Source organism: Triturus cristatus, chromosome 5_1 (genome assembly GCF_964204655.1).
Source record: "Triturus cristatus chromosome 5_1, aTriCri1.1, whole genome shotgun sequence".
NCBI classification, from domain to species: domain Eukaryota; kingdom Metazoa; phylum Chordata; class Amphibia; order Caudata; family Salamandridae; genus Triturus; species Triturus cristatus.
Window position 1 is genome coordinate 161,958,982 of NC_140587.1, and position 12,674 is coordinate 161,971,655.

At 48.6% G+C, this 12,674-nt stretch overlaps 1 protein-coding gene across 1 annotated transcript in view; it reads left to right on the top strand.

The window, feature by feature from the left end:
* Positions 1-11,863, top strand: part of LOC146830512 (leukotriene B4 receptor 1-like) — a 34,945-nt gene extending 23,082 nt beyond the window's left edge. The window contains exon 2 of the mRNA XM_085604709.1: positions 7,083-11,863. Coding sequence (XP_085460835.1) covers positions 7,108-8,190 — 1,083 coding nt within the window. The 5' untranslated portion in view covers positions 7,083-7,107 and the 3' untranslated portion in view covers positions 8,191-11,863. The remainder of the gene's footprint in view (positions 1-7,082) is intronic.
* Positions 11,864-12,674: the final 811 nt, after the last annotated feature.

The following is a 12,674-nucleotide window of genomic DNA, read 5'->3' on the forward strand; positions in this document are numbered from 1 at the left end:
GAATGTGGTGATATATCTCGATTTCTCGTGGAGCTCCAGCTTGTGATAGCCCTTGTTAAGGTCTAGTTTGGAGAATATCTGAGCACCATTGAGTGACGCAATCATGTTGCTGATGTGAGGCCCTGGGTGCCGTTCTCTTTCTATGGCGGTGCTGGGTGCTCTCATATCTACGCAGAGACTCACTTTACCAGGTGAGCCCTTTTTGAGCACTACAACCACTGGAGAGACCCAGGAAGTGGGTCCTGATGTCCTCTCGATGATGTCAGCCTGGAGAAGATCCTGCAGTTCCTCCCCTACAGACTGTTGAAGGTGAAACTGAATTTTTCTGTGATGTTGTGCTATGGGAGTCACACTTTCATTTATGTGCAGTCGAACCTGACAATGAGCCATCTTTCCAAGTTCGGTGAATAGCTTAGGAAACTTGTGAACTATGTCAGGTTCATCATCAACTTTGTACAAAATTTCAACTAGTCGAAGTCGTTCTGCCGTTGGCAAGCTAAGAAGACAATCTGCTTCAGGACCATCAATGACATGAATGCGGGCTGGAATAGACCTGTTTTTGTATGTGAGATTAGTCGGGAATTGTCCCAAACATGGGAGAGGTTCCTTTGACATCCAGGTGTACACCCGCACGGCAGCTTTATGCAAATGCGGTGGCGGATTCATTTTCTTGTATTCTACAACTGAGATATCATTGAGAGATGCTCCACTGTTCAGAACAAACTTGGCTAAGTGCGTGTTCATTTTAAGGTCTAATCATGAGTATTTCTTCAGCCGGTCCGGATCCGCGACCATGCAGGCATACTCATCACTGTCTTGCGATATTGGTGACAGCGACCTTGACTCAAGGGATTGCGATTGACGGGATTGGTATGTCCCATGAGAACGACGGCTGGACTGTGAAGAACCAGAATCTCTGCGGTCCCACACTGCTTTGGCATGATGTCGAGTGTTGGACTGTCTGTAATTGTCTCGGTAATTGTCTTTGCGTAGTGCTCCGCACACATTCTCAAAGTGGTTGTCCCTGCCACACTTCCTGCATTTGTGGCCTAATGCAGGGCAGGTCTCCGTGTGAGGGAAGTCATATCCACAGCGGTAGCATTTAAGCTGGCGCTCCTGTCTTTTGTCAGTACGACTGGTACTGCGACGACGGCGACTTGTATAATGAGACTGTACTTTGGATCTGGATGATCGTTGCTTTGCAGGGGAGGACCTTTTAAGTGGTACGAGATTGGAGCCTAAATGCCTGTTCACGTTTTTCGCCTCTTCCAGCTTCCATTCTCTTGGCATGTTCTTCTGCCTGATCGTGTACTCGCGTCATTTCTTCAATTTCATCCAGAGAGTACCTTTTCTTTAATAGGTGTCTACGTAACGACTCAGACTGGCATCCTTCTAATATTCGCAGGCGAAGGGCGTCTTCCGTCGTGAAGGAGTCAAATTCACAGTAGCGAGCCAAATGTCACAGTTGCGTAATGAAAGTACTAATGGGCTCATCTTTTTCTTGAGATGCCATGTTGAATGTGTACCTTTCATAATCAATGTTTCGTTTGTGAAGAAATTTTCTGTTGAGAGCGTCACGCACATTGGCATATGACGAAGCAGCGTCAGCCGGAAGTTCCTTTATGATCTGACCAATGTCTTTCCCGATTAAATTGCGTAGTGCAATCAGTTGCTGCTCCTCCTCAGTCACATGTGACCCTTTCATGAAGTCTTCGAAGTCCTCTAGCCATTCTTGCCAGCGAAGGCCCATGCCACCCCCCGATATGAGGACTAGGGGTTCAGGCAGGCGTAGAAACGGGACTCCAAGCTTGCCAAGTCTGTGTCCACCCATTTGCGCGGTGGACGTAGGCGACTCCGGCCCGGTGTGGGCACTCGCAGAGGCATGACTCTGTCTTGATGTGGGTGATCCAGACATGATATGCTACTGTGTAGAAGACAGTTGACCAACTCCCTTGCAGTGAACAGTCTACCACCGGAGCCCTCGCAGCGCCTGTCACTCGGCTTAAATCAATGTATGTGATGCTTATCCGCACTTGGATATTGTGTAGACACATCAGCAGGGAGCCCTGGAGAGATGCAGTCCACGTAGTATGTTAATGTTGTCTTGTAATGTAATTTAGAGCATGTAATAACTGTTCAGAATGATATTTGCCAATGCTTGATGCTATTTTCAGCCATTGCCTGACTTCAAAATGGCCGCTGGGCACTCCTTGCAAAGGGATTGGTGGAGATGCCTGACTCAAAGATGGCCTCTGTGAAACCTTGCTCCTCGCGAGAATAGCAAGCTCAACTCACTGGTGGCAGCAGCTGCAACAGCGCAGACACGGACAGGCACTGGTACCTGAACGGTGATGAATTCAGACACCGGGCGCCTTACACGACTCAGCACTCCTCCTGCAGACGTCAGCAGCAACACGGGCGCTCACTGCCCAGATCACACGACCGGGGTGGGCTCCCGGGTCGCAATCAACACGATGCACCTTCTTGGGGCACACACGCGACCGGGGTGGTCTTCCGGATCGCGATAGGAAATGCAGCACCACAGGAACGAAGAGCGGCTGGGGTGGACTCCCCAGGGCGCGGCAGAGCTCCGAGGCAGCGGAGCCGACGAGCAACCTGGCTGGGGCACAACGCGGCCGGGGTGAGCTTCCGGTCCGCGGAACAGCACAGCTCCGAGGCAGAGGAGCGCACACCAGGATGCAGGTAAGGGAGGCAGGGTCCCCGACCACTCCTCGTCGCCAGTTGTAGTGTCGTAGGACAGTAAATCACGACACCGACACTTACTTATTCTTGATGCTCTTTATTTCCCTTCTTTCCTGTACCCTGCTCCTACTCTAACTAACTCTCCCCGCCTTCGCTCCTCCTCTTCCCTCCTGGTTCTCCTCCCACCTTGTGTGCTGGTCCTAGCGCCCAGCACGTTTCACAATATTACACCCTTTTTAGCCTGCACATTGCTGCTCTGAACAGAAAGCAAACAACCTGAGGGCGCTACTGAATTGTACCCCGGTGATCTCAAATTACACCAGAACAAATTCAGCATATTTTACTGGGTCTAGACGGAGCCCCCGATCTGGATCAATAATAGCTACTTAATCCGGAAAGTGGCTGTATCCCCCTTCATTCCAGCATTAGTTCCCCCTTTTCGCCCCGGAAGGAGGATTTAGTGCAGCCAAAGCAGTGGAGATAAGTTTGAAAATACACACACAAAGTCATGACTTTGTAGGTGTTCACAAACTCTCAAAGCAAACTGCACCATGATCCACCCACTCCCCACACATTTTGTGGGGATTACTACTGTCTAATTGCACACGCAATTAGACAGTAGTAGAAGCATTTCAACCTTCTAGTAGCTTACCTGGAGGTATAAATGGAGCTTTTTGACTGTAAACATACATTTTCGACCACACATTTGAGTTTATTGGCAGCTATCAGTAAATTGGTCTATCAACATAAAATCTGATTACATGATGATCTGTTCAGAACAAAATAGAATCAATATTACCCAAAGACAGATTTGCAGGATTGTGGCCGGGAGTGTAAGTGTGACTGCATTGAGTGCCGCAGACATCCCTTTTTCGAAAGCCAGATTTGGGCGGGTGAAAGATCTTTAGTGTCAATATAGTAAGGAGCTTGTCCTATAATATATATGCAAATGATCTGTAGCAGCAGAGAAAAGCAGTCAGTAGGTATGGTTTATGTGTTTTTCGATTTTAAATATTAAACCATTAAGAAATTCGGCTACTTATCAGTGATTGGTCTAGTTTGAAGGGTTGTATGGTGTAATTGGATTAGGATCACCACATGCAAGAAAGGGGCCTTCTTCACTATTTTAGATATAAACCCATGTGATCACACACGCAGTGAGCTGTAAGATTCCTCTTTAGATTTATTACAGAATTAAATTGAGAACAGATGTATGGCTGAATGAGACCTTGAAAAGGTTTGTGACACGCTTTCCAAACACGAGGACCAGCACACTTTGAGGCCATGACCCCACACACCTTTGCTGAGGGATGCAAAGACCTGTCACGGTCCACAGAAGCGAAAGACTAGGGTTTGCGGTAGGTAGGCTTTTATTGGCCCTATACAGGGAAGTAACACCAGGATGCTTGTCCTCCTGTAGGTCCGGGTCGCCCCTTGTTGTCGTCGGTTTCTCCTCTGGGTCCTTGGGACTTCTAACGTCTGCTCGGGTCTCTTCGTGGTGCTGGCATCGCCGGGCGTCCCCTCGGAAAATAGAAGAGGACAGGCGGTTAGTTAATCCGCGTTAATGGGCTATTCTGGCCCTATACTGCCTGGTTCTACGCAGGGATACCTCTCCCTAGGTAGCGCTGGGTTTTCGTGATCCCCAGGGGTCCACTCCTCTTATTCACCTCCCTGGGCCCTTTCTTCAGGGAACTCCCAATGGGGTTTTAAGTGGTAAATCCTCCCTCCCCTTTTTTATCTGCGGTTTTTCTCTCTCTGGTCTGGGGCTGGTATTGTGGGTGTGAGGACTCTGGTCCCTCTTTTATACGTCCTGGCAGCCGTAGCCCACCCCCGTTAAAGACTTGAGAAACCCGCCTCCCTCTGCCACCACCCGAACACAGACCCCCCTGTATTCCCCACCACTCGCCTGAAACCGGAGCCCGCTGACAGGGACCCGGTCGCCTCGTCCAGAGCGTCCTCCTCGGGGTTCGCCGGGGACCTCGCTTCCGCCTCTTCGCTGCTTCCACCAGCCGTCTCCCAGCAGGACTCCTCCGCGCTCGTCTCCGTCGCCTTGCTCTTACTTCCCTCGTCTCCCTCGCGTCTCTCCGTCTCCTCGCCTCCTTCGCGTCTCTCCGTCTCCTCGCCTCCTTCGCGTCTCTCCGTCTCGGCGTTGGCTTCCGGGTTCACGTTCCCTTCTCGGCTCCGCCCCCCTCCTGGTGTCAGCGTCAGCACCAGTCGAGCCGCCGGAGTACCCCCGGGCCACTCATGTTGTGGATTCTCCGCTGGGCCGTCACAAGACCTTCCTAACATATTGACTCTGCTGCTTTGTCACCATCGAGGCGCTCCTTCCCCTCCTGCTCACATCGCTTCAGTATTGCTGATATGTCAGATGGATTATGTTTCAGGATCATAAAAATAAAGCAGCCTGTTCACCGACTGGCAAAAATATAACAACCTACTAAGATTGTGCAATAAAGGTGCAAGAGGGAAGCGCGGATACTGCCCTAGAGACTATAGCCGTACAGCTAGGAGTTATCAGACACAATGTGGCAGTGCCCGGACTGGTTCCTGAAATGCCCAGAGTGTCTTTCATCATAAGCCTTGAATTGGTGTTGTCACCCTTGATTACCTTTCCCCACACCCTGATCTTCTTTTCCTCTATTTTGGACCATTCAACTTTCCTTCCATGTCATGTCCTCCTCTCCCAGGATGAGCGGTCCCACTGTGAGAGACTACGGTTATTGGCCCTTCTGCTCTGCCGGTCTCCTCCCGGAAACATAGCGATTTTCTCCTATTAGATTTTTCAATGATTTTCCCGTCCCTTGACAGTACATTCCTGGCAGCCTTGCGCAAAAGTAAAGCCTCTACCTTCTTCTTCTAATATTGCAAAGATTTGCGTCGTCCGAGTCTTCCGGGTTTGCTAGCAGCAGGAAAGCACTTCCTGATTCTCCCATTACAGGGCAGTTCATTTTCATTTTGGTAGTATAGGTAGATATTGTGCCCTTATGAATTTCATGAAGTAGGGACTGGGACAATTGGACAATGACTGGCCAGGAGGTAACAACTATTTGTCTGCCGAAAACAAAATGAATGTTGATGGTAGATCTGGTGTAAGAAGTGGAAAAGATTTGCTTTTTTAGCGATTTTGAGGCATTACCAATTGCTAGGATAGTTTCTATTTCTTGCTGCTAGGAAGATAGAGCCCAGCCAATTGGGTATGAAGCCTTGATGCTGCTTGATATGTGTTTGTTGTATTGCTATGGCTCTTTCCGGCTTCTTTTCCAGAATAAGGAGATCAGTGTTTGAGCACTTATTGGCTCGCTTGTAGTGTATTGACAAATTAGCGGGGAATATGTATATTGTGAATTCAGGCCAAGTTCTAGTGGTTTTGATGAGAGAAGTTTGATGATGGAAGAAGAGATTTTGATGACTTTATACGTGATACCTTTAAGGGAGTTTACATGCACAAGGCTGTCTATTGTCAGCAGCTTAAATGCCTGCCTCTTTGGTATGACCTGGTGATGTCTGGTTGCCAGTTTTATTGTTGGTGAGGTTGATGTTGTTTCAATGAAGTATTTGTTGATGGCATTGTATTCCTGTAGACGGTGTGGACTGGCAGGAGCTAGCTGTATGTGCATGCAGGCTGGCATGAACAGTTTGGTTGCTGTCTTGGGATTGTATGACGATGGAAGTCTAATTTGGCTTGGGTGATTTCACATTTTCAAGTTGTGCATGCTGCTTTGAGAGGGATGAGGTCTCTGTGTGTGTCTGTTTCTTGCACCAGTGCTCTTATGATCAGTGAACTATTTTATCAGAGGACACTTCTTGGCAGTACCAAGGGCTTGAGGTATGTTGTTTTTGCTTCAGAGATTGGTGTATCGGCCTGTGTGCTGATGCAAGGTTTGGTGTCTTCAGCAGTGTGCTTGAAACTTATGTTGGTGCATCGGAGATTGATGTTAGTGACCCAATGGGAGAGTGTCGAAGGTTATGATGTTTTTCTGTTCGTTTTATGTATCACATCAAATGAAGTGTGCTTTCGATTCAGCTTACCCTGTTACTGTCTGTCTCCTGCAGTCTCCCTTTTTTTTATCCTGATTTCATTCTTGATCCGCATGTTGATCAGTCTCTCCCCTACAGGGTCACCCTCTTGATCCTGAATTGCTCAGCTTATCATGCTAGTCCGTCTCTGAAGTAGTGTTTGCCACACCATAATCTTTTATGTTTTTTAAGACCATCCTATTGCACTGTCGCTCTCTGGCAGGCTTCTTTCTTTCTGATGGCACATTTCCTCAGCTTATCCTGTGAACCCTTTTCTCACTCAAACCTTACATTCTGAATTTCTTCAACTCATGCCTTAGCTTCTCTGATGCCTTCTTATCCTCTCTCCCTTTCTACTGCAGGAAGAAGACACGACCAGGCACAGTCATGAACCACTGTGTGAAAAGCTTTGATAATGAGACCTTGGTCACCTCGTCTGTCTCCAGTATCTCAGGCACTGTCGTACTGCTGCTCGCTGCTCTCATTGGAGTACCTGGTAATGTCTTCATCATCTGGAGCATCCTTGGGAAGATGAGGGGCAAGGAAAAGTCTGTCACTTGTATTCTTATCCTCAATCTGGCCGTGGCCGATGGCACTGTGTTGAGCCTGACACCGTTCTTCATCACATTTCTCATCATGAGGACGTGGGTTTTCTCCCGGGTCACGTGCAAGATTGTTTATTACCTCGCCTGCGTCAATATGTTTGCCAGCATTTTCATCATCACCTTGATGAGCCTCGATCGCTTGTTGGCCATCTCTCGACCCTGGACGGTGCAGTCAATCCGCAAGAAGCATGTGGCCAGGAAAGCTCTGCTGGGTATTTGGGTAGCATCCATGCTGCTGTCAATCCCAGCCTTTGCTTACCGCGAAGTAGTGGAAGAAGCCAACACCAAGATGCTAATCTGTGAGCCTTGCCATCCCTCGAGCCGCCACACCATCTTCCACTACTCCTTAGAGACTGTGGTAGCATTTTTAGTCCCTCTAGCGATTATTTGTACGAGCTATGCTCTCATCTTACGGAAACTGAAGGCCACAAAGTTCCGGCGGCGGGTGCGTACTGAAAAACTAATCCTGGCCATCGTGTTGACCTTCACGTTGCTTTGGCTGCCTTACCATGTGGTCAATGTTATTCAGGTGGCCTCCCGAGTGGCCACAGGGAACATGGCAGAGAAGCTTAAGCATGCCTGGAAGGCAAGTCGAGCTTTAGCCACCACCCTGGCCTTCATTAGCTTCAGCATTAACCCAGTGCTTTATGCCTTTGCGGCCAGCAACTTCATCAGGGTGTTTGGTATGAACTTCATTGTCAAGTTGCTTGAGGGCACAGTTGGGGAGCTGCACCGGAGAACCAAATCCCAAAGGGACCTGGAAAAGGACTTTGTAAATGATGCCAGCAAGGGAGTAGAATCACAGGAGTTTAATAGAGACAACATACTAGACATCTCCCCATCTACCAAACTTCCTCCAGCTTGAAGAGCCAACACTAATGGGAACCATCACACAACATTTTCATCTCAGACAGGGATAAATCGCACAAAAAATGTCACCCACATGCAAAAGTCAATAGCAGAGAATATGTCTGAGAAAGAGTGAAGTGGAAATCTCAGGCTCATAGGCCTTTTTCAAAGAGGGATTTAACTTAGTATGGTACCTAAAGCAATGACAGGGAAATCCTTGATTACATATTTGTGGCTGGAAAAATACACATTTATTGACACTATCGCCTAAGAAAGTGGGAGGGAAATACCAGAATATACCTATGGTCTGTCACTGGAAGGGCAGTCTCTTCTGAGATATTGATAGCGAAATCCTGCACAGAATTGTTAAGCTTTTTAAATTGTCCTTGCCATGCCATGCACCAAGGGACAGTGGCATATAAACATTGCACCAGACAATGGCCCTCCTCTGGAGTGGGTGTTCTCATGAAAGTGACAGAATGGCATTTTAGGATTGTTTATGTGCAGGAAGGGACACCTGTGAGAAAGTGCCATCTTTCTTCCATGGTCTGCCCCCACTTTTTGCTGAATTGCTGAATGTACTTTGACTGAGTGTGCCCTGGACTCCTGCCAATCAGGGGCCCAGGGCCTATGTTCCTTCCCTAAAACCCAAATTGGCAAACCCTGACCACATGTCAGCCCCTGGTAAATGGTACCCTAGGTACCCAGGGCCTTGTGACCAGGGAAGGCCTCTAAGGGCTGCAGCAGTTATTGTGCCACCCTTAGAGGCCCTGTACCCTAACACAAACACACTGCCCTTGCAGGCTGAGTGTCTGGGTACAAGACAAAACCAAGAGTCAACATGGCCCATATCCCTGTGTGCCATGCCCACAACCTACACTGCCCTGGCATACATCAGCCACCCCTCTAGCTGGGTGCCCTATGCCAGTGGTGCGGGCACAGGTGCGTGAGCCCTGTGCCCCTACAGTACCCAGGTCCATTCCTGGGCGCTGTAAGTGCAGTGCTGCCATTTAAGAGTATATGGTGCTGAGAGCTCGTCAAACACAAACACCACAGCACCATAATGGCAACAGTGAAGACTGAGAAGTTTGGTATCAAACTTCTCAGCACATTAAACCCGCACTGATGCCAGTGTGGGATTTAATGTACAAAGCACTACCGAGGGCATCTTAGAGATGCCTCCTGAAACCTAACCTACAATCCATGTCTTGTCTGAGAGGCTGCCTAGGCTGCCACACAGCAGATTTGTTGCTGGACCCCTGGGTGGAGAGCGCCCGCTCTCCTGGGCCTGCAACAATGCACATCCTGGGCGAGGTGCTAGGTCGCCTCCCCCAGGATGGGCAGGGGGAAGCTTCAAAGGCATGCCGCCTTTGTGAGCTTTTCCAGGCCATTTGCTGTACCCCGCACCTTTCCCCCACCGGTTCTGACCCCCACTCTGGCGGGAAGACTGGCCGGAAACCCCAAGTAAAAACAGGGTATGTGCCAGCCTCTGCCAACCCCACCCCTCAGGTGGGGGAGGCGAGGTGAAGCACATCTCCGGGCTCTCGCCATCTTGAAGATGGGAAGCCCTGCCCAATCAGGACTAGCTACTGCCCCCCTCCCACAGGAGAGTGACAGGATAGGGGGTGTACCCACCCCAGGGCAGGGACCCATTGGTCCCTGCCCTTTACCTACCTGTAACGCCCCTAAATCTAGTATTCAGGGGCACCCTGAACCTTCCCTCTCCAGATTCCAAAAAAGCAAAGAAGAACAAGAAGAAAGAAGACCTGCCGTGCAACTGCTAAGAAGAGGAAGTCACCAACTGCTTTGGCCCCAGCCCTACCGGCCTGTCGACCCTCAAACCTGCTCCTGCTAAATCCCGGCACCTCCTGTGGCCAGCAACCTCACAAACCCCAGAGGACCTGGCTACCTTGTGACTTTGAGCATCTGGGAGTCGCATGAGCAGTGGCTCTGCTCAAAGCAAGTTTCTAACCCCTGGCATCAGCCCGGAACCGCGAACCCTGCACACTCTGCACCCGCCAAGCCTGGCCTGTGCCAGAGTGGACAAAGACCCCGAGGACGTCCCCCCGGCGACTGTGACCCCGAATCTGGCACCCAAGGACCCACCTCGATGCTCCTGATGATGCATGCAGCCTCCGAACCAGGGACCCCCTCACCGCGATCACAGAGGGTAAGATCTCCGGACATCAAAAGGCACCCCTGCACCCGGCGCCCGGCGGCCCCCTGTGCCAGACTCCTGGGTACCTACCTATCCTCCAACTACCCAACTTACCTCTTGAAGTGGTGGTGGCACCCGAAGAATCTTCGTCCCCGAGCTTGCAGCCTTTGTTCGTCCTTGAGCGTTCCCATTGAAATCCATAGAGCGCTTGAAGGCTCAAAAGCACCCTGCACCCAGCCGCCCGAGTGGCCCTGGCAGTGCAACTTCTACTCCTACCTACTTCCCCATTTGCCCTGAGCAAGTGACCAGGAGCCCATCTCCCACAGCCGCGTGGCCTGCTAGTCAGCAGCCACCAACCAAGTTCCCCCTGCCTCCGTAGGATAACATTGGGCCTAACTCACTCTGCACCCGGCCGCCCCAATGCCGCTGAGGGAGTAACAACTGTAGCAACCTGACCCTGGGAGACCCCTGAGTCTGTGCCCAGAACCTTAACTCTGCCAGTCGAGTACTTAAACAAAAGCCGATAACTCTTTTTTCTTCCATAAGGTAACATTGACTGATTTCTTCTGAAATTTCTTCTAAGTGTGGAGTTTCTAACACTTAAAATATTCACCTAAAATCAACCGAGTAACGAAAACGGAAATACTCACCTGCTCTTAGGAGAGATGGCAGTGCTGGATCTTGGTGCCCAGCACTGACCCTGAAAAGTACTCACAACCGTACTTATCACTAACCCAATTTTCTTCCATAGGAAATCATTGACTGTTTTTCTGTGAAATTTCTTCTAAGTGTCGATTTTTGCAAACTACAAATATTCTTTAAAAATCGTACCAACTGTGAAAACGTAATTACGTACTTGTTTTAGATAGAGGTCCCAATACTGAGCCTAGGAGCCCAGCCCTGTATTACAAAAGTAACGAGAACATACTTTACCCGTAACTTGAATTTTCTTCCATAGGGAACCATTGTCTGTTTTTCTATGAAATTTCTTCTGTCGATTTTACAAACGTATAAATATTCCTTAAAAATCGCCTGTATAACTTAAACGCAGTTTCTCAGCTGCTTACAGGTGGTACCCTAGTGCTGGATCCAGGATCCCACACTGACCTAGAAACCATAACCTCACTTACCTGCTAAGTGAATTTCCTTCCATAGGATAACATTGGTAATTTGATCAGAAAAAGTTTCATCTTTTAAAATAGAAAAATATTGTTTAAAAATCACAACAGTAACTTAACCGAATTTACTCACTTGTTTCCATGAACTGTCCCAGGACTGAATCTAGGATCCAGTCCTGGAGTTAGAAAAGTAATGCTGAAAGTAATTAATTGCATATAACTTAAAGTTCCCATTGAGCTCAATGTATTATTGTGGTTGAAATTGTGTTGCCTATTGCAACAACCTGTAACTATTACCTACAAAAGTCAATTGCATATTGCAAAAGTATTTAACTAAAGCATCTCATTCTGAGAAAGTATATTTTGATACCTATTGTTGGTTCTAAAATAAAACAACCATATACTTTTTATATAAATCATTGTCCTAGAGTTCAGTTATTGAGTGTGTGAGACCATTTGCTGACTGAGTGTGTACAACAAATGCTTTACACTGTCCTCTGATACTGCCTTACTGCTCGACCAACCTACCACTTTAGAGAGTAAGGTTATATCTACCTTTAGCCTCTGCCAAAGCTCTGGGGACTGTGGACTCTGTACACCCTGTACGTACTTGGGAACAGTATATACAGAGCCACTTTCTCACAATACCTTCCTACACATAAACAATCCTACCCTGCACGCAGACACCCTTGCACTATTCTGCAAGGGTGCCTGAGTTGGCGCTAAGTTGCTAAACTTAGCGCCATCGCAGGGGGAAACACAAGGTGGCGCCACATTCTTTTAAATATGGTGCAGCCTTGAGTTTCAGAAGTGGCGGAGCGTGGAGTTGAGCCAAGGAGGCCACTTCCTTGTACATATCTCCCTTTGATTTTCTCTCGCTAAAAACATCTCAAAGCAGATACCCAGGTACTAAGCAAATATATATCTTCTCATTCCTTTGTTTTATCTCCAAACGTCTTCCCGCAGCACAGAAGCTGCCTGTGGGCTGTTTCAGAAGATCTTCCATCTATCTGGGATCAGGGTACCAGAGCTGTCTTTATTCTAGAACACTTGAGTGCAGCCTTTGATAGTGATTCAGATCATTGGCTGAGTCAATGCCTGAGCATACTGGGCTTCAGAGATATTGTGCTTCCTCGGTGCAAATCATTTCTAGATGATCCTGAGCAGGCAGTATATTTGTTCCTCTGTCAGCTTTCAAGCCTTCCACATGTAGGGTTCTGCAAG